Source organism: Haliotis rufescens, unplaced genomic scaffold (assembly GCF_023055435.1).
Source record: "Haliotis rufescens isolate VD_foot unplaced genomic scaffold, xgHalRufe1.0.p SCAF_12, whole genome shotgun sequence".
Classification (NCBI taxonomy): domain Eukaryota; kingdom Metazoa; phylum Mollusca; class Gastropoda; order Lepetellida; family Haliotidae; genus Haliotis; species Haliotis rufescens.
In genome coordinates, this window is record NW_025963802.1 from 26,771,556 (window position 1) to 26,793,886 (window position 22,331).

Sequence of the window (22,331 nt, forward strand, 5' to 3'; positions counted from 1 at the left end):
TGACGTCACTGTCACATCAGGGGGCACAGGGTCCCACGTCACTGTCACATCAGGGGGCACAGGGTCTGACGTCACTGTCACATTGGGGGGCACAGGGTCTCATGTCACTGTCACATCAGGGGGCACAGTTTCTGACATCACTGTCACATCAGGGGGCACAGGGTCTGACGTCACTGTCACATTGGGGGGCACAGGGTTTCACGTCACTGTCACATTAGGGGGCACAGGGCCTGACGTCAATGTCACATCAGGGGGCAGAGAGTCTCACGTCACTGTCACATCAGGGGGCACAGGGTCTGACGTCACTGTCACATTAGGGGGCACATGGTCTGACATCACTGTCACATCATGGGGCACAGGGCTTGACATCACTGTCACATCAGGGGGCACAGTGTCTGACGTTACTGTCACATCGGGGGCCACAGGGTCTGACATCACTGTCACATTGGGGGGCACAGGGTCTGACGTCACTGTCCCATTGGGGAGCACAGGGTCTCACGTCACTGTCACATCAGGAGGGACAGGGTCTCACGTCACTGTAACATCAGGGGGGACAGGGTCTCATGTCACTGTCACATCAGGGGGCACAGGGTCTCATGTCACTGTCACATCAAGGGGCACAGGATATCATGTCACTGTCACATCAGGGGGCACAGGGTCTGACGTCACTGTCACATCAGGGGGCACAGAGTCTGACGTCACTGTCACATCAGGGGGCACAGGTTCTGACGTCACTGTCATTTTAATGGGCACAGGGTCTCATGTCACTGTCACATCAGGGGGCACAGGGTCTGACGTCACTGTCACATCAGGGGGCACAGGGTCTGACGTCACTGTCACATCAGGGGGCACAGGGTCTGACGTCACTGTCACATCAGGAGGGACAGGGTCTCAAGTCACTGTAACATCAGGGGGCAAAGGGTCTCATGTCACTGTCACATCAAGGGGCACAGGGTCTCATGTCACTGTCACATCAGGGGGCACAGGGTCTGACGTCACTGTCACATCAGGGGGCACAGGGTCTCACGTCACTATCACATCAGGGGGCTGAGGGTCTCAAGTCACTGTCAAAACAGGGGGCACAGGGTCTCATGTCACTGTCACATCAGAGGGCAAAGGGTCTGACATCACTGTCACATCAGGGGGCACAGGGTCTGACATCACTGTCACATCAGGGGGCACAGCGTCTGACGTCACTGTCACATTAGAGCAAAAACAGATTTGCTAGGAGGGATCTACTCCTACTCACATTATAATAGAACTGATCTGGGATGACTGTAAGCTGGGTGAACTTGTTGTATGCGGGGATCATCCGGCCCTGGTTGTCCAGGTCACTGCCATGCCAGCTAAACGTATGCATCCTGGAAACAGCAGAGGAGAATACTACAACAGTCTTATAGTCTTAGCCGGACACTTGATTGTGTGCATCCTGCAAACAGCAGAGGAGAATACTACAACAGTCTTACAGTCTTAGCGGGCCACTTGATTGTGTGCATCCTGCAAACAGCAGAGGAGAATACTACAACAGTCTTACAGTCTTAGCGGGCCACTTGATTGTGTGCATCCTGCAAACAGCAGAGGAGAATACTACAACAGTCTTATAGTCTTAGCGGGCCACATGATTGTGTGCATCCTGCAAACAGCAGAGGAGAATACTACAACAGTCTTATAGTCTTAGCGGGCCACTTGATTGTGTGCATCCTGCAAACAGCAGAGGAGAATACTACAACGGTCTTATAGGCTTAGCGGGCCAACTGAATGTGTGCATCCTGCAAACAGCAGAGGAGAATACTACAACAGTCTTATAGTCTTAGCGGGCACTTGATTGTGTGCATCCTGCAAACAGCAGAGGAGAATACTACAACAGTCTTATAGGCTTAGCGGGCCAACTGAATGTGTGCATCCTGCAAACAGCAGAGGAGAATACTACAACAGTCTTATAGTCTTAGCGGGCCAACTGAATGTGTGCATCCTGCAAACAGCAGAGGAGAATACTACAACAGTCTTATAGTCTTAGCGGGCCACTTGATTGTGTGCATCCTGCAAACAGCAGAGGAGAATACTACAACAGTCTTACAGTCTTAGCGGGCCACTTGATTGTGTGCATCCTGCAAACAGCAGAGGAGAATACTACAACAGTCTTATAGTCTTAGCGGGCCACATGATTGTGTGCATCCTGCAAACAGCAGAGGAGAATACTACAACGGTCTTATAGTCTTAGCGGGCCACATGATTGTGTGCATCCTGCAAACAGCAGAGGAGAATACTACAACAGTCTTATAGTCTTAGCGGGCCACTTGATTGTGTGCATCCTGCAAACAGCAGAGGAGAATACTACAACAGTCTTACAGTCTTAGCGGGCCACATGATTGTGTGCATCCTGCAAACAGCAGAGGAGAATACTACAACAGTCTTATAGTCTTAGCGGGCCAACTGATTGTGTTCATCCTGCAAACAGCAGAGGAGAATACTACAACAGTCTTATAGTCTTAGCGGGCCACTTGATTGTGTGCATCCTGCAAACAGCAGAGGAGAATACTACAACAGTCTTATAGTCTTAGCGGGGCCACTTGATTGTGTGCATCCTGCAAACAGCAGAGGAGAATACTACAACAGTCTTACAGTCTTAGCGGGCCACTTGATTGTGTGCATCCTGCAAACAGCAGAGGAGAATACTACAACGGTCTTATAGTCTTAGCGGGCCACTTGATTGTGTGCATCCTGCAAACAGCAGAGGAGAATACTACAACAGTCTTACAGTCTTAGCGGGCCAACTGATTGTGTTCATCCAGCAAACAGCAGAGGAGAATACTACAACAGTCTTATAGTCTTAGCGGGCCACTTGATTGTGTGCATCCTGCAAACAGCAGAGGAGAATACTACAACAGTCTTTTAGTATTGCTGGGTTAGTGGTTCAGCTAATGCTTTTGTGATGAATACAAATTTGGTACGTCAATCCAATGGATCCAGCTACGGAACTTCTTACCACTCTTCTGCCTGGGGAACAAACACTACCGGGCCCTGTATGACCCGACGCTGAACATTGCTGTCCTTCAGTCTCTTGTAGACCACTACCATGTGGTTGGCATCCAGCTTCCATGCGTTTTCTGTCTTGATGGAGTCGAGAATCAGAGGGTTGAAGAAAACCTCGCACGGTCTGGCAATATCAACATGATCAATACAAAAATATCGACTGGCCAACAGTTTTACAAACATTTTGAACATATGATAAATCATACTCTATACTAACCATGCACAACATGGTTCATGAAATTAATAGTATTAATAGATATTTGATGAAGATTTTCTACTTGATCATTTGAAGATCTTTTTCCCAAAGTACACTTCAAGCCATTGGTGTTTATATGTAGCCCCTTCACTTTATTCTATATCAAAGCAAAAAGAAAACACCAGTAAGTGGCAATGTTGGTGTTGTTGGTTTGTTGTTTAGGCCAGGCGTTTTATATTTTTTGGATTACAGACCCGCCAACTCTAATTTTTGAGAAAATGTAAAAAATATATGATTTCCATTTTTCCCCCCGCCAATAGTTGCATAGTCAGTTATTTTATTTGTTATCATCACCTTTTAATAAAAAAAAATGAATTTACCATTGTAAACGAGTAAAGAGAAACATAATCGATCTTTGTTGATCTTGAAGCCGAACATGAATAGTCTCCCTTGACAATTGTCTGTGTTTTAAGTGGCACAGAATATGTTCATAAAGTATGCCAGAGGAATTCTGCATTTGCCTGCATTCCCTTGCAAACATTAGAAAACATCTAATTAACATTCAGGATACGAACAACTGTGTTGGGGATGTTATTTTTAACCTTAGTAGGTGAACAGGAGTAAGTAATGTCGGCACATGCATCAACTCAAGAAACTTTGAAAGATGACATGTTGACTGAACTAAGTACAACAACTTTTTGTATGTTGCTGTCTGGCTTTCCCCCCCCTCCTCCAACCCTGGACTTTGGGCTGAAAAATCTGTAATATTAAAAATAAAAAAAGCCTGGCCTTAACACTGCACTCCACAATATTCCAGCTATATGATGGCGGTCTGTAAATAATTGAGTCTGGACCAGACAATCCAGTGATTGACATCATGAGCATGGATCCACACAATTGGGATCCATGACATGCATCAACCAAGTCAGACAGCCTGGCCACCCGATCCCGTTAGTCGCTTCTTATGACAAGCATAGTCACCCCAACTGGCAATGAAAGACACAACATTTCACAATAACCTCAGAGATGATCTTGACTATTGATGTGCAAACACATTGCATGTGATTTGATAAGACACATGCAAACATAAACCTCCATACCTGTAAACATACCCATGACTCAGAAACTGACAATAGTATCAACCTGTGGCTAATCTTGACCCATACTTTTTTTAAAGAAGGGCACCATATTCAAGAAGGCATGTACTTAACGATACATAAATTAACTCGTTTGGAGAAATTGTTACCAAAACATTTTTGTGAGTTTATTTGATCCATAACCTTGACCATGTGGGCCTCCAACTTTCTCATTGGGTAGTCGCCAAGGGAGAAATAAATACCTTTGACGTCAACATTGTCAATAAAGTTTGTGTATTGGGCAGTAGAGAAATCACCTGCAGTGACAATGGTCAAATTTCAACAAAACCTTAAACTACATTTCATGGTGATAGGTTTTCAAATGAAAATATGATTAGAAGAAAAAACAAGTTGTGGCTAATTCTGCCACAACTGAAAAAGAGGATATTCATGATGAAAAAGCTTGAAAAATAATCAATAATTTTATTAAAAAGATGGAACATCCTAGCCATCTAACTGGAGTAGTGTTACTATGAGAAGATCATTGGAAACAGCTGTTATCATCTGGAACCTTCACTGGAGTTAAAGTAAATACATGTATATAGATAAGAAATTCCAAAAATACAAAAGGCAGCCCTTGACCACTTAATTGATAAATGCTTCACGAGTAACACTCTGGAAAAGAACCCTTCATCCACTGGAATGTTTTTGTCAGGGACATTGGGAAAACCGGGAAATCTCTGGAAATCAAACAGCACATCTTCTCGGGGCAAGAGAGTTAACTGACTATAAAAGTCCACTTTCCACCCTTGCCAAACTAGGCTGGTATTATGGAGTTACATTTTGGCTGGACTAACGAGTCTATGCATAGTCCAATCAAAATCGCGCACCGAAATCGAAATCCGGTTCATAAACTGTCGTGCAGATTTTGGTCGATTGCAGGATTTGCAAAGCATGTCCACCGCTAACTCGTCAACAGATATTTTCCAAATCTTTACATGATTTTAATCAAGGTGCTCACGTGAGTTGAGGGACATTACCGGTAATAGCCACTGGTGGCGCTACGATCGAGCCCAGTAATTCCAGCCTAGTTCGTCAAGGATGGAAACTGGACTTTTAAAGTCAGTTAACTCTCTTGCCTCGGGAAGATGCCATTCCTATATCCCCATCCTATTTCATGTATACAGCTTTTGAGTTATGCCCCAGAAACAAACCCTCATTTGAACCTGAGCTGTGGTCATGGAACATGATAAAAATTTCTAAAATTCCTAAATAGCAAAAGGCACAAGTTTATGTCTAGATGGACATCTGATGGGGAGGTGTGGTGTTATTGCAACATGCATGCTGAAAACCTATACCGTGGACACATACCCCTGCTTGTGTTTCACCACACCATCCTTGTCTTTCATCACAAGATACTGGTTGGCATCAGCTGTGTAGCGGTCCAGAAGGTGCAGGCGCTTCCGGAACAGATAAATCTGCAGGACCAACAGTGACTGATTATCCCCGGCACAGAGGCTTAACTTCATGATGTAACACTGGTTGAGCATTTTATCAGTACTCAAGTGGATATAACAGTTATGATCATATAATGATAATGGGTAGGTTTTTCGGGAAGATAAAGCCAATGGACAAAAATGTTTGGGTTCATACAAAGATAAAGATGCAAATATACACAAAGAAAAAAGTTAAGCTCACGTGCCATGCCTGGTATGCCCGTGCAGCATGCTACCCTCGAGTTTCTCTAAAAGTAGTATATCCAAACGTTAAAATTGCTTTCTTAAGCTCGGTCTTAAACAGCTTTTCCATGACATTGTGTGACCATGGCACGAAGGCGATTATCAAACGCCACAAGATGGCAAATAATCGGAAGCATAATGCACAAATGTCTTGGAATGCCACTGGTCGGAATATGCAATATCATCACACTGGCATAAGCAGTTTAGTTGAGAAACATGCTCAGACCTGTGATGTACAGGACCATCCTTGATCCGGAAGACCTCCTGTGACGACACATCACAAAGACAGGGACCTTCTTCGTCTAATACACCGAGAACCCTTTTTAACAAGTACCGGTGCTTGTCTGAAACAGCTGTGGTTGCCCGATCATTGTTTCAGCACCAGAACTGTCAGGAGCCGGCTGAAAGCAGCAGGACTGAGGGCTAGACGAGTCATAAAGCGTCCCTTGTTGAGAGATCACCACAAAGCTCCTCATTTAGCATGGTGTACTGTGCGACATAACTTGAATCTGAGAATTTGGAGACAGATCCATTGGTCAGACGAAAGTCGCTTTCTGCTCCACGTCACTGATGGAAGAATGAGAGTTTGGAGGCACCGGAACACGGCCTACTCCCCCAGGAACATTAAACCGACTGTTGTATACTGTGGGGGCTCGGTAATGGTTTGGGTGTGTATCTCTCATGATTGCAGGTTGGATTTGGTCACCATAAGGGACAACTTAACAGGGGCTCAGAGCATCTGGGACGTTTTTGAGCCCAGTCGCCATTCCTCATTTTGACAACCACACTCTTGCTACTTGACCTCAGTACATGGATGACAATGCCAGGCCTCATCGTTCGCATGCAGTCGTGGATTACATGAGGGCCAATGCAATAACGACTCTACCCTGGCCAGCAATGAGCCCAGATTTGAACCCCCTTGAACATGTTTGGGATATTCTGGGGTAGCACATACAGGCACGAGATCCTCCTGTACAAGATTTACGCCAATTGGAAGCAGCATTGCATCAGGAGTGGTTGTTGTTGACCCATCAACAGATCCAATGTCTGACTGGAGGCGTGAGATGTAGGGTGGAATGTGTCATCCAGGCACGTGACGGTTATACCCGATAGGTACTGTACAGACACGCACAGAATTTAAGAATGACATTGTAGTAAACTATGGTTATAACAAACTCAAAGGGACCACAAATTTCAGTTTGTTATAATGGTAGTTTGTTATAACAGTAGTTTGTTATAAGCATATGTACAGCATATGTACAACAAATGGCCGGGACAAAAATATAAGTTCATTATATCCGTCAGTTTGTTATAAGCATGTTTGTTATAAACGTAGTTTACAGTAAATGATAAAGAAGTTATCATGTTTGTGTGTTTTGGGGCGGTAATCTGGAAATTGTTTTCAATGAGCAATTACTTATTTCATTTTGTTTTGTGAATATCTGTGGAGGCTAATTTAAGAAATTCCGCCATGTTAACATATGCATAGACTTTGGTGGCGTGCAGACTTTGATGACAGGGCTGTATAGCAAGGACAGGAGGAAGAAAGCATTTTGCCGACTTACTCTCTGTGGTCCAATCACAAGGGCCCCCTCTCCAAGGTGATTGTAGACAACAGCTTGCTCCCCTTCTTTCACGGTCTTGAACTTCATCTTGTTTTAGACTCTTGGTAGAAATAGTAATGTTTGTCGTGTTTCGTTCGGTTCTTGCCCAGAAATTACTGTTTATACACGACCTGCAAAATACACACAGACAGCACACACAACAGCCTGGCGAATCACACAGTCCCATATAACACGTACAAACATAATAACGACATCGTCACTTCGTCTGTGCTCAGGGCTGTTACCTTTCCCTTTGGCAGCTTCGTGAATAACTTCGACCTGGTCTGAGTCTGACAATGCCGAGAGTTAATGTATTCCAATACTAGCAGTAGACATCAGTTACCAGAATTAGATACATTCAGAAATCGTGATACAAAGCAAACGTCGTGACTCGTTGTTCTATATCCGTGTCTCTCATGTTTGTTTACGTTATGACTTCCTGGTGCATTCGGATATCATCGTATTCTATCGCATAGCAATCGGAACACACTTTCGAATTCACGTGGATAGGCACACGGAACTCGATGATAGCGTGTATATAGAGAAAACAAATCACACCCCTCTATATAGTCTGTATAAAAGGGTGTGGTTTTTTTCTATACGAATATATTATGTTATACACGCTATCATCAGAGACCATAGACTATATGGTCTCTGCTATCATCGAGTTCCTGTGGATAGGCATGGTAATGGGGTTGGATTCCAATCAAAATGCACCAGCCGTTTTGGTGATAACGGCCCATTTTATTGAATTGTAGTCAAATCGGCCTAGTATCAGAATGGACTCAAAACTGAAAAAAGTCCATTTGGCCTTGCAACAAAGCAGTTTAATGGGCGCGGCTCGCCCTCTACCAACAGCTCAATTCACGCGCTATAGCACTACCGTGGCTCACGCGCGAGGGCACTCGGCTGCACTCATCTCAGAGAGCTCTTACCAGCTCATAATTTTGTGAACATAAAAAAATCTGCCTCCATCGGCCTGTAAAAAAATAACTCAGGCTCAATAAAAAAGTCTCGGCCACCTGAACATGGCCATCTTCATCAATGTAGAGTATTTCGTTTACAAAGCCATAATCTGTGACAGAGAGACATGCCCATGAGAGGCATTATGTCTGTAACTCTTATTTATTAAAAATCATTTCAAATCTTCTATTTCAAGAGGACATATACAAGTCACTGTATTGTATCCTTGGACAAGGTATCCTTGAACTGGACCAATGTCAAGGAAGATACTTGTATTGTCAAAAGACACGAATTAATAACATCATTACAAGTTATTCAATGGGAATAAAGTTGGCCTAAATGTACCCTATTGCAGTTGGACATGCAACAGTTATGAAGATGGAGGGTTTGTTGTGGTCGGATGGCAAAGATGGGGTTGTTGTAAGGGCTTGCCTTGTCGTTTCGATTGCCTGTTGGCAATTGTTGGACCATTCGCAAAAATGCGTGTTTTTTCAGAAGGTTGCAATTGTATCGAGTGGAGGCGATATCAGAGAAGTTTGCCACATGATTGCGATAATACAGGTCAAACCTAAGAAATGACGTATGTCGTGGACATTTTTAGGGGATAGGATCCCTGGGACTTAATATATTTTTGAAGGATCCAAAGGGATGTCATCTTTGCTGAAGATATGTCTTAATTAGGTGTCTAGTTTTGTCGCGAATTTACATTTGCTTGGTTTTAGAGTGAGTCCTGCTTCTTTGATCTTTTGGAATACTGTCTTGGGGTTTCAATTGTTCTGGAAACGTTACAAGAATTATGATGTCATCTACATATATTAATATAATTATAGTGCAAATCATTTCAATACTTTCATTTAAAATAGTGCAAAACATTTCAATACTTTTAGTTAAAATTTAATTGATCTAAATACCTTATTTAAAATTTCATTGATCTAAATACCTAATTGGTTCAACTTGTTTCCAAGTGCACCGACATTCTATGCCCTTTGTCTGTTTAGTATATTCAGCAACTATTCGGCGTATCCCCTCCTATCATAAGCCCCCTCCGGGCAGACCCTTAATCTCCAGCACTATCTACAAATGTCAATTAACACCTCCTTATGTCGGGGACCTTACGTATATACATTCACGTGGGACAGTGACCCTAAATAATATAATGAATGTTTTACCTCTATCTATAAAACCTGACTGACATCATAAAAAAAATAAAAATGAAATAAATAAACTACAAACAGGCCACACTAAGTTAAACTCCCACCTACACCAAATTAAAAAAACACTAGTAGTTGTGTACATTACCCGAGAACCGCTCCTGGCTTCTGATTGGTCGAGAGGATCACGTGACCTCTGTGACGTCACATCCGGTCACGTGACCTGCGCATGCGCGCGGGGCATGATGGGACTTGCGTGCGCATCCAAGATGGCGTCCCATCCGTTTCCGGTGGCGCGCGCATCCAAGATGTCGTCGCATCCGTGTCCGGTGGCGCGCGCCTTCAAGATGGCGTCGCCTCCGTGTCCGGTGGCGTGCGCCTTCAAGATGGCGTCGCCTCCGTGTCCGTTGGCGTGCGCCTCCAAGAGGGCGTCGCCTCCGTTTCCGGGGAGGAGGAGGGATGGGGAAAAACCCGGAGAAGCGCACGTACAAGGTGAACAAGATCGACAGGGTTGTTGTTGTGGTGTGGTTCTAAAAATAGAAATAGAAAAGGCGGTGGGGGTGAAGGGAGGGAGGGAGGGAAGGGGGGGGGGGGGGGGGGGGAGGAGAGGAGGAGGAGGAGGCGGGGTGGGTTCACGGTGTGGTGGAGGGTGGGTTGGAGGGTCGTCAAAGCAAAGGAGGAAAAGCTGTCTTTCGGGAGAGATGGGTGGCCCTGAAAAGGGCCTTTTTGATGTTCACATGCATGTGCATCCCATGGTGCAAAGGCACGGGTGGATTTTCATTTCCCGTCTGACAGGACACCTACTGGTGTGCGTTAACCGCCGCACGTAGGTGTCCTTGAGGATGGTCTTACAGTACACACATTCGAAAGTACCATCCCGTGCCCTTGTGCCAAGGGCGTACACAGGTAAGCACCCTTGGCATTTACCGCATTGCCATGGAGGTAGCGATGGCAATGGCGGTACTTCTTCTTCTTTCTTCTCCAACTCCGAGCGACACCCTTTGCACAGTGGCAAAGGGTGCACCACTGAGGCGAGCTCCAGATCCCAGTTTTCAGCCATTCTTGATTTTTCGAATAAATTTTACAAGTGACACTGACCCACTCGAATCCACTCTTGTTTTATAGGGGAGGCACTGACACCCTGCTTCCTGGTTGGTTCGCCAGGCCGCAGCTCCGATTGGTTCGTTCCGGGGCCTCGCCCGCACCTCGGTTTTCCAAAACGACCCGACCCCTGTGTTTCTTTTCCATAGGAAATGGATTTTAACATGGGAGAGAAAGCACAACCCCGGTTCGGCCAATCAGGGTCCCGCCTGGTCCGAGCGCCGCCTCTGATTGGTCGGCAACCCAGGCTTCCGATTGGTCCGATTTCGATCCGTTTTTTTCCTTGGGTAGCCTTGGTATTGTTTTAGGTAGACGGTCGTCTGAATGCTAAAGGAAAGGTGGACCTTCATAGGTAGACATGAACGTGGGAATGCCTACGCGATGTACGTTGTGTCACTCCCATGCCAATCGGAGTGTCATGTGTGTATGTGTGAGTGTGGATGTCTTCAAACAGACGTTGACGTTGATGCATAGAATAGCGTGTTGTCAAGCAAAACGTGGTGTCCTGTGTGTGTGTGTGTGACTACAACCATGGGTGTCGTATGGAGATGAATAGAGAAAGATCGATACACCTGCGTGACGTTTGCACACGTCATGGACTTCGTGTCGCGATGTGAACGTCATGTACTTTGTGTGTTGCCATGCAAACGTTGTGTCATGTGTGTGTGTGTTTTCAAATTATTATTATTATTATTATTATTGAAGGATACCGAGGTGTTGACATCCGTGTAAGTCGACAGACGTACTGTGACACGTGTTTTCATGCACACGTGATGTTTGACGTGGTGTACTACGTGTCTCTATTGATCTATTGATATATATCTATGTATTGTATTTTTAGACGTGTGCCTCCAAGAGGTCTAGGGGGGAGGGTGTGGGTTCTTTGTTTTTTTTTGAGGGGTGGGGTTTAGCAAAGCAAAGGAGGAAAGTTGTCTTTTGGGTGAGATGGGTGGCCCTGAAAAGGGCCGTTTTGGGGAAGAAAAACTTTTCTGCTGCTGCTGTCCAAGAAGAACGATCATGTCCAAGCTTCATGACAAGACAAGGATCGTCGAAGCGGTACTTGTAACCATCTGGGTATGTCATCGGGGTGCCCACCGTGGCACCACTTGTGGGTCCAACAAAGAAAAGCTTGTTGGAAACAGGAAGCGGAAACAGACTGAACCAACCACAACAACAACAGCAGTAGACAAACGGGAACTTGAACGGGAACTTGAATGGGAACTTGAACAGGAACGCAGGACACGGGAAACGTCCTCCTAGGCAGCCGGCTGCGCTACGTCATTCGTGTACCTCTGTTTCTGGTGTTTCAACAGGCCGGTGAGCTTGAGGTAATCGCAGTCTGGGGACCACTTGTGATGTGCCCCCCAAGGATCGTCGTGGGGTGCCCATTGTCTCAGCCGCAACCCACATTTGAAACAGCACACACCATCGGCCATCTGAGTGTAGACAAACCCCGCATGGGCCATCTCTTCAGCAGTCTGATACATTTGCGTTGGCCACGCCTCAAACGAAGCGAGCCTTCTTTCAAAGCGTAGATAATAGTGCGATGGCGTTTGACTGAGCAGTGACACCGCATCCTCGGCATGACTCTTACCCCAACATCCACGAGTATCTGTACTATCCATCACCCCATCTTCGCCACGCGTCGCCGTACCACTCTTCTTTGTTTCAGCCATTCTTGATCATTTTATGTCAAATACACTGACCCACTCGAATCCACACTTGTTTTATAGGAGCAGAACCGGATCGAAAATGGCTGCTTCCTGGTTGGTCCAAAACGCAACGCACGGATTGGTTCGTTCCGGGGCCTGGTTCCCACCTCGGTTTTCTTAAACGACCCGACCCCTGTGTTTCTTTTCCATAGGAAATGGATTTTACCATGGGAGAGAAAGCACAACTCGGCTCGGGTGCTGTCTTCTGATTGGTCGGTGCTGTCTTATGATTGGTCGACAACCCAGGCTTCGGATTGGTCCGATTTCGATCCTGTTTTGGGGAAGGGTTATCCATCCATCAGACGTTCAGTCCCTCTTAGAGTACAGACGTTCATCAGATACGCATCGCTATCATGACGAGCAACCCAAGTACGCCCTATCGTTTGGAGAGGCAAGACATCACCCGCTCCAGACGATTAAGACCCGCTAACCATACCTATCGTTTGACTTTCAACCCAGACTACTTGGACACCGTACCACCGGAACGCGTTCCCATGGAACTGCCAGTTTTATTTGACAGGGTCATCGATGACTTTTATGAACAGATGTCAGGCCAGAAGGGAGATCGTATTGGTCTAGGTATCGATCATCCCGCTTTGAACACCTCCATACGGATTCCCTTTCGTCGCTTTGAAGATCTCCATGGGCTCGATATTTTGCATGCCGTGGAAAAAGTCCAACAGTCCAACAAAGACCTGAACATCGATGCCACCATGGTGGTGACTTTAGTACACGTCTCAGATCCCGACAGGCTAGGATCGGGCAGTGGCGGTCATCAACTGAAACACGTGATTGGACTCGAAGCCTTTTTAACACGCAAACAGTGCATTGTACGGATCAACAACCAAGATCAATCCTGTTTGGCACGGGCCCTGGTGGTGGCACAACATTATGCCCAGAAACCCCTCCCTTTGACCCCAGAATGGACCGCCGAGCGAGTGAGACTGACGAGAACGAATCGCGTCGACGTTCAAGGCATACGGGCACGGGACTTGTTTCGACGCCTTGGCCTGTCTGAAGGCCCCTGTCAGGGCCTGGACGACCTCACACGCGTGGGACGCGCCTTGGTCCCCCTGAATTATCAACTGAAAGTCTACAGTCAAGAGGTGGACCAGAGACTGTTGTACAAGTGTGATGAGGCTCCACCCCACGCCACGGTGCTGCATCTATACCATCATGATCAGCACTACGATGTCATCACGTCCATGCCCGCTTTTTATGGCTCTAACCATTACTGCGAACGCTGCGACAAACGTTACGATCATCCCGAAAAACATCCCTGCACCAAGGAATACCGCTGTCACCGCTGCCTCCACTGTACCTATTGCAAGTCCCTGGAAGAGCACGGGATCCCTTGCTTGACATGTCAACGTTGGTTCCCCAATCCATCGTGTTACACTCGACATCTCCAGTCACCGTCAGAGGGAAAACCCAGCGCCTGCCAATCGATTCACAGGTGCCCGACCTGTTTTCATCTGGTCCGCATCTTGGAGACCCCCATGGTTCACCACGAGTGCTTCGACGAAGACCATCCCTGCTTGGTGTGCCGAGAACCCATGACCCCAGACCATCGCTGTTACATGACGCCTCTCCGTGAAGAAAACGAGGAGGAGGGGGAGGGGGAGGAGGGGGAGGGGGAAGAGGAAGCGGAGAAGGAGGGGGAAGAGGAACAACATCACGTACGAGACAATGTACGATACGCCTTCTATGATTTTGAATGCATGCAAGACACGGGGGAACACATTTCAAATTTGTGCGTGGTGCAACTGGGATGTGGACGGTGCATCAGTGAAGTCAGCAAGGACTTGTGCGAACACTGTCCATGGAGAGAAGAAGGATATGGTCCCAGCCGTGAGATCGTGTTTCGAGGCCCCACCACGCGACATGATGTGTGTGTGTGGTTGACCACGTTGGCTGAAAAACCCAGGAAGAAGCCCCACCCAGAGGAAGAAGAGGGCAGCACACGCAAGGGGACAACAGACCGTCTGGGGAAAAAAAGAAAACGGGATGACACCCCCTCAAGAAAGTACGCTTCCAAACGTCAACGACATGCATCACCCCAGCAGGAGGCGGAGGAGGGGGAAGAGGGGGATGAGGAAGAGGCCATGGAAGTGGAGAAAACAAAGAAGCCAAAGAACAAGAACACCACTTGCCATACAGTCCCGAAGGAGGATCGCATTTATGTGATGGCCCACAATGCACGATCGTATGATTTACACTTAATCCTGAAGGGTCTGTCCCCCCTCCTGGTGACACTCCCCACCAAGATCCGACATGGCCAACACATTTTGCAGATGACCCTGGGACGGTTGTGTTTCGAAGACAGCTTAAATTTCATCCCTTACCCCCTGAAAGCCTTTCCCAAGAGCTTTGGGCTGAAAGAAATGAAGAAAGGGTACTTTCCGCACTTTTTCAATACGGGAGTCAACCAGACCTACAGAGGTCCCTATCCACCAGCCGTCACGTACGATCCCGATGGCATGTCTCCCGCGGAACGCACCGCCTTCCTCCAGTGGCATACTCAATAAGTGCAAGAAGGAGCTTTGTTCGACTTACAAGGAGAACTTTTAGCTTACTGTCAGAGCGATGTGGACATTTTGAGACGGGGATGCGCCGACTTCCGACAGAACGCCATCCACTCGGTGGGCATGGATCCCTTTGTGGAAGTGATGACAGCTGCTGCCTTCACCATGAAATCCTTTCGAAAACACGACCTGAAACCCAAAACCATCGCCATTCTTCCACCTCAAGGCTACCAACCCAAGAGAAACTATTCCCAGGCCTGTATGCACTGGCTCCACTATCTGATGGAAACGGACCCCCATCTGCACCTCCAGCACGCCAGGAATGGAGGTGAACAAGAGTTCACGACAGGGTTGTTGTTGTGGTGTGGTTCTAAAAATAGAAATAGAAAAGGCGGTGGGGGTGAAGGGAGGGAGGGAGGGAAGGGTGGGGGGGAGGAGAGGAGGAGGAGGAGGCGGGGTGGGTTCACGGTGTGGTGGAGGGTGGGTTGGAGGGTCGTCAAAGCAAAGGAGGAAAAGCTGTCTTTCGGGAGATGTTCACATGCATGTGCATCCCATGGTGCAAAGGCACGGGTGGATTTTCATTTCCCGTCTGACAGGACACCTACTGGTGTGCGTTAACCGCCGCACGTAGGTGTCCTTGAGGATGGTCTTACAGTACACACATTCGAAAGTACCATCCCGTGCCCTTGTGCCAAGGGCGTACACAGGTAAGCACCCTTGGCATTTACCGCATTGCCATGGAGGTAGCGATGGCAATGGCGGTACTTCTTCTTCTTTCTTCTCCAACTCCGAGCGACACCCTTTGCACAGTGGCAAAGGGTGCACCACTGAGGCGAGCTCCAGATCCCAGTTTTCAGCCATTCTTGATTTTTCGAATAAATTTTACAAGTGACACTGACCCACTCGAATCCACTCTTGTTTTATAGGGGAGGCACTGACACCCTGCTTCCTGGTTGGTTCGCCAGGCCGCAGCTCCGATTGGTTCGTTCCGGGGCCTCGCCCGCACCTCGGTTTTCCAAAACGACCCGACCCCTGTGTTTCTTTTCCATAGGAAATGGATTTTAACATGGGAGAGAAAGCACAACCCCGGTTCGGCCAATCAGGGTCCCGCCTGGTCCGAGCGCCGCCTCTGATTGGTCGGCAACCCAGGCTTCCGATTGGTCCGATTTCGATCCGTTTTTTTCCTTGGGTAGCCTTGGTATTGTTTTAGGTAGACGGTCGTCTGAATGCTAAAGGAAAGGTGGACCTTCATAGGTAGACATGAACGTGGGAATGCCTACGCGATGTACGTTGTGTCACTCCCATGCCAATCGGAGTGTCATGTGTGTATGTGTGAGTGTGGATGTCTTCAAACAGACGTTGACGTTGATGCATAGAATAGCGTGTTGTCAAGCAAAACGTGGTGTCCTGTGTGTGTGTGTGTGTGTGTGACTACAACCATGGGTGTCGTATGGAGATGAATAGAGAAAGATCGATACACCTGCGTGACGTTTGCACACGTCATGGACTTCGTGTCGCGATGTGAACGTCATGTACTTTGTGTGTTGCCATGCAAACGTTGTGTCATGTGTGTGTGTGTTTTCAAATTATTATTTTTATTATTATTATTATTATTGAAGGATACCGAGGTGTTGACATCCGTGTAAGTCGACAGACGTACTGTGACACGTGTTTTCATGCACACGTGATGTTTGACGTGGTGTACTACGTGTCTCTATTGATCTATTGATATATATCTATGTATTGTATTTTTAGACGTGTGCCTCCAAGAGGTCTAGGGGGGAGGGTGTGGGTTCTTTGTTTTTTTTTGAGGGGTGGGGTTTAGCAAAGCAAAGGAGGAAAGTTGTCTTTTGGGTGAGATGGGTGGCCCTGAAAAGGGCCGTTTTGGGGAAGAAAAACTTTTCTGCTGCTGCTGTCCAAGAAGAACGATCATGTCCAAGCTTCATGACAAGACAAGGATCGTCGAAGCGGTACTTGTAACCATCTGGGTATGTCATCGGGGTGCCCACCGTGGCACCACTTGTGGGTCCAACAAAGAAAAGCTTGTTGGAAACAGGAAGCGGAAACAGACTGAACCAACCACAACAACAACAGCAGTAGACAAACGGGAACTTGAACGGGAACTTGAATGGGAACTTGAACAGGAACGCAGGACACGGGAAACGTCCTCCTAGGCAGCCGGCTGCGCTACGTCATTCGTGTACCTCTGTTTCTGGTGTTTCAACAGGCCGGTGAGCTTGAGGTAATCGCAGTCTGGGGACCACTTGTGATGTGCCCCCCAAGGATCGTCGTGGGGTGCCCATTGTCTCAGCCGCAACCCACATTTGAAACAGCACACACCATCGGCCATCTGAGTGTAGACAAACCCCGCATGGGCCATCTCTTCAGCAGTCTGATACATTTGCGTTGGCCACGCCTCAAACGAAGCGAGCCTTCTTTCAAAGCGTAGATAATAGTGCGATGGCGTTTGACTGAGCAGTGACACCGCATCCTCGGCATGACTCTTACCCCAACATCCACGAGTATCTGTACTATCCATCACCCCATCTTCGCCACGCGTCGCCGTACCACTCTTCTTTGTTTCAGCCATTCTTGATCATTTTATGTCAAATACACTGACCCACTCGAATCCACACTTGTTTTATAGGAGCAGAACCGGATCGAAAATGGCTGCTTCCTGGTTGGTCCAAAACGCAACGCACGGATTGGTTCGTTCCGGGGCCTGGTTCCCACCTCGGTTTTCTTAAACGACCCGACCCCTGTGTTTCTTTTCCATAGGAAATGGATTTTACCATGGGAGAGAAAGCACAACTCGGCTCGGGTGCTGTCTTCTGATTGGTCGGTGCTGTCTTATGATTGGTCGACAACCCAGGCTTCGGATTGGTCCGATTTCGATCCTGTTTTGGGGAAGGGTTATCCATCCATCAGACGTTCAGTCCCTCTTAGAGTACAGACGTTCATCAGATACGCATCGCTATCATGACGAGCAACCCAAGTACGCCCTATCGTTTGGAGAGGCAAGACATCACCCGCTCCAGACGATTAAGACCCGCTAACCATACCTATCGTTTGACTTTCAACCCAGACTACTTGGACACCGTACCACCGGAACGCGTTCCCATGGAACTGCCAGTTTTATTTGACAGGGTCATCGATGACTTTTATGAACAGATGTCAGGCCAGAAGGGAGATCGTATTGGTCTAGGTATCGATCATCCCGCTTTGAACACCTCCATACGGATTCCCTTTCGTCGCTTTGAAGATCTCCATGGGCTCGATATTTTGCATGCCGTGGAAAAAGTCCAACAGTCCAACAAAGACCTGAACATCGATGCCACCATGGTGGTGACTTTAGTACACGTCTCAGATCCCGACAGGCTAGGATCGGGCAGTGGCGGTCATCAACTGAAACACGTGATTGGACTCGAAGCCTTTTTAACACGCAAACAGTGCATTGTACGGATCAACAACCAAGATCAATCCTGTTTGGCACGGGCCCTGGTGGTGGCACAACATTATGCCCAGAAACCCCTCCCTTTGACCCCAGAATGGACCGCCGAGCGAGTGAGACTGACGAGAACGAATCGCGTCGACGTTCAAGGCATACGGGCACGGGACTTGTTTCGACGCCTTGGCCTGTCTGAAGGCCCCTGTCAGGGCCTGGACGACCTCGCACGCGTGGGACGCGCCTTGGTCCCCCTGAATTATCAACTGAAAGTCTACAGTCAAGAGGTGGACCAGAGACTGTTGTACAAGTGTGATGAGGCTCCACCCCACGCCACGGTGCTGCATCTATACCATCATGATCAGCACTACGATGTCATCACGTCCATGCCCGCTTTTTATGGCTCTAACCATTACTGCGAACGCTGCGACAAACGTTACGATCATCCCGAAAAACATCCCTGCACCAAGGAATACCGCTGTCACCGCTGCCTCCACTGTACCTATTGCAAGTCCCTGGAAGAGCACGGGATCCCTTGCTTGACATGTCAACGTTGGTTCCCCAATCCATCGTGTTACACTTGACATCTCCAGTCACCGTCAGAGGGAAAACCCAGCGCCTGCCAATCGATTCACAGGTGCCCGACCTGTTTTCATCTGGTCCGCATCTTGGAGACCCCCATGGTTCACCACGAGTGCTTCGACGAAGACCATCCCTGCTTGGTGTGCCGAGAACCCATGACCCCAGACCATCGCTGTTACATGACGCCTCTCCGTGAAGAAAACGAGGAGGAGGGGGAAGGGGAGGAGGGGGAGGGGGAAGAGGAAGCGGAGAAGGAGGGGGAAGAGGAACAACATCACGTACGAGACAATGTACGATACGCCTTCTATGATTTTGAATGCATGCAAGACACGGGGGAACACATTCCAAATTTGTGCGTGGTGCAACTGGGATGTGGACGGTGCATCAGTGAAGTCAGCAAGGACTTGTGCGAACACTGTCCATGGAGAGAAGAAGGATATGGTCCCAGCCGTGAGATCGTGTTTCGAGGCCCCACCACGCGACATGATGTGTGTGTGTGGTTGACCACGTTGGCTGAAAAACCCAGGAAGAAGCCCCACCCAGAGGAAGAAGAGGGCAGCACACGCAAGGGGACAACAGACCGTCTGGGGAAAAAAAGAAAACGGGATGACACCCCCTCAAGAAAGTACGCTTCCAAACGTCATCGACATGCATCACCCCAGCAGGAGGCGGAGGAGGGGGAAGAGGGGGATGAGGAAGAGGCCATGGAAGTGGAGAAAACAAAGAAGCCAAAGAACAAGAACACCACTTGCCATACAGTCCCGAAGGAGGATCGCATTTATGTGATGGCCCACAATGCACGATCGTATGATTTACACTTAATCCTGAAGGGTCTGTCCCCCCTCCTGGTGACACTCCCCACCAAGATCCGACATGGCCAACACATTTTGCAGATGACCCTGGGACGGTTGTGTTTCGAAGACAGCTTAAATTTCATCCCTTACCCCCTGAAAGCCTTTCCCAAGAGCTTTGGGCTGAAAGAAATGAAGAAAGGGTACTTTCCGCACTTTTTCAATACGGGAGTCAACCAGACCTACAGAGGTCCCTATCCACCAGCCGTCACGTACGATCCCGATGGCATGTCTCCCGCGGAACGCACCGCCTTCCTCCAGTGGCATACTCAAAAAGTGCAAGAAGGAGCTTTGTTCGACTTACAAGGAGAACTTTTAGCTTACTGTCAGAGTGATGTGGACATTTTGAGACGGGGATGCGCCGACTTCCGACAGAACGCCATCCACTCGGTGGGCATGGATCCCTTTGTGGAAGTGATGACAGCTGCTGCCTTCACCATGAAATCCTTTCGAAAACACGACCTGAAACCCAAAACCATCGCCATTCTTCCACCTCAAGGCTACCAACCCAAGAGAAACTATTCCCAGGCCTGTATGCACTGGCTCCACTATCTGATGGAAACGGACCCCCATCTGCACCTCCAGCACGCCAGGAATGGAGGTGAACAAGAGTTCACGTGTGGAGAGGGCCACCATCGGTACAGCGTGGATGGCTACGATCCAGCGACAGGCACCATCTACGAGTTCCTGGGCTGTTTCTGGCATGGGTGCCAGACCTGTCACAAGACCCAACGTGGAGAACCACATCCCGTCCTTGGCACGTCGTTGGGAGCCCGTTACACCGACACCCGCTACCGCTTGAGTCTGCTGAGTCAACACCCTGAGGTGAAACGGATCTTCACCCTGTGGGAGCACGAGTTTACGAAAATGCAACGGGAGGACTCCGCTCTGCGTGCTTTCTTGCAGGGACCCCGCTGTATCCACGTCCCCGGGCCGCTCAACCCTCGCGACGCTTTCTATGGAGGACGCACCAATGCGACGCGATTATGCTACGAAGCCCAAGATGGTGAAACCATCAAGTACATCGATATTTGTTCCCTTTACCCCTACATTTGTAAGACCGGAGCGTTTCCCACGGGACACCCGACCCTTCTCCATCAACCCCCTGTGGACACGTTGTTTGAACTGAAAGGCCTGATCCAATGCCGTGTCCTACCCCCGAAACGCCTCTACCACCCGCTACTGCCTTACAGATCGGGTGGCAAACTGCTCTGTCCTTTGTGCCGTACGTGTGCCGATGCCCGGTCAGACTCCCCCTGCCAGCACACGGACGAAGAGAGGTCATGGGTCGGGACGTACGCCACCGTAGAACTTCAGGAAGCCGTGAAGAAGTATGACTACCGGGTGCTTCAGATCTACGACGTTTGGCATTTTGACACTTTTGCACAGCATGACCCCGACACCCAGCAAGTGGGACTCTTTGACACTTACATCGATCGGCATTTCAAGGAGAAGCTCGAAGCCAGCGGATACCCCGAGGGATGTACGGATCACGATGCTTACATCCAGGAAATCTATGACAAAGAAGGCATTGGGTTGGACAAGGATCGCATCGAAAAAAATCCAGGACGTCGCACGATTGCCAAGATGCAACTGAATTCGCTCTGGGGCAAGTTTGGACAACGGGTAGACTACAGTCAGAACGTCTATATCAGCGATCCTGTACAGTACTTTGCCTTGTGGAGGGATGACCGCAATACCATCGAGGATGTGACCGTTGTCAACGAACACATGGTGGAAGTGACCTATACCCATCGGAAAGAATACCAAACCCCTCATTCTCATTTCAACGTCGCCATCGCCGCTTGGGTAGCCCAAGCACGTCTCAAGCTGTACGAGACCCTTGCCCTGGTGGGCCGCAGGGTCTTGTATTTTGACACGGACACCGTCATTTACATTCATCGACCCCACGATGAAAATCCAGAGCTGGGCCATTCGTTGGGTGAGTTTACGGATGAACTGGACGGAAACACCATCAAGACGTTTGTGTCGGGAGGTCCCAAAAACTATGGCTACGAGTTAATGAACCCCAGACCCGATGGAACGCGCACGACCTGCAAAGTGCGAGGGTTCACTTTGAATTACCGAAACCAACACCATCTCAACTTTGACACCATGAAAGGACTGATACTGGGACAACGGCCTGGGAAAGACGAGGAGAAAATCAGTTTGCATTACCCTCATCAGATCATTCGAAAAGGACCTCGTCACGAAAACGCAATTGTGACCCGACCCTCCCGAAAAGACTATCGTACCGTGTACGACAAGCGACGAAACCACAGGGCTGCCTGTAGATACGCTCCCCTTTGGGTACAGAGACGACTTTCACTAAAAACAATTTCATAACAGCGGA

The 22,331-nt window shown here is 48.3% G+C and overlaps 2 protein-coding genes across 6 annotated transcripts in view; one reads left to right on the top strand and one right to left on the bottom strand.

The window, feature by feature from the left end:
* LOC124116020 overlaps positions 1 to 9,878 on the bottom strand; it is a 37,681-nt gene extending 27,803 nt beyond the window's left edge. Inside the window, exons 1-4 of one of the 5 annotated variants that reach the window (XM_048393461.1) lie at positions 7,610 to 9,428; positions 5,677 to 5,783; positions 2,987 to 3,157; positions 1,250 to 1,361 (exon numbers count right to left, since the gene is read on the bottom strand). In XM_048393461.1, the coding sequence (XP_048249418.1) occupies positions 1,250 to 1,361; positions 2,987 to 3,157; positions 5,677 to 5,783; positions 7,610 to 7,696 (477 nt within the window). In that variant the 5' untranslated portion in view covers positions 7,697 to 9,428. Of the gene's footprint in view, positions 1 to 1,249; positions 1,362 to 2,986; positions 3,158 to 5,676; positions 5,784 to 7,609 lie in introns of all 5 variants that reach the window. The other 4 variants (XM_048393463.1, XM_048393462.1, XM_048393460.1 and 1 more) reach the window with 4 other exon arrangements.
* A 9,347-nt stretch (positions 9,879 to 19,225) lies between these two features.
* On the top strand, positions 19,226 to 22,324 carry LOC125378274. Its single transcript, XM_048393731.1, has one exon. The coding sequence runs from the start codon at positions 19,226 to 19,228 to the stop codon at positions 22,322 to 22,324; it is 3,099 nt and encodes a 1,032-aa protein (XP_048249688.1).
* The last annotated feature ends 7 nt before the right edge of the window (positions 22,325 to 22,331 follow it).

Coding starts and splice junctions, on each gene's coding strand:
- LOC125378274 (XM_048393731.1), top strand. CDS start 19,226: ATGGTTCACCACGAGTGCTTCGACGAAGACCATCCCTGCTTGGTGTGC.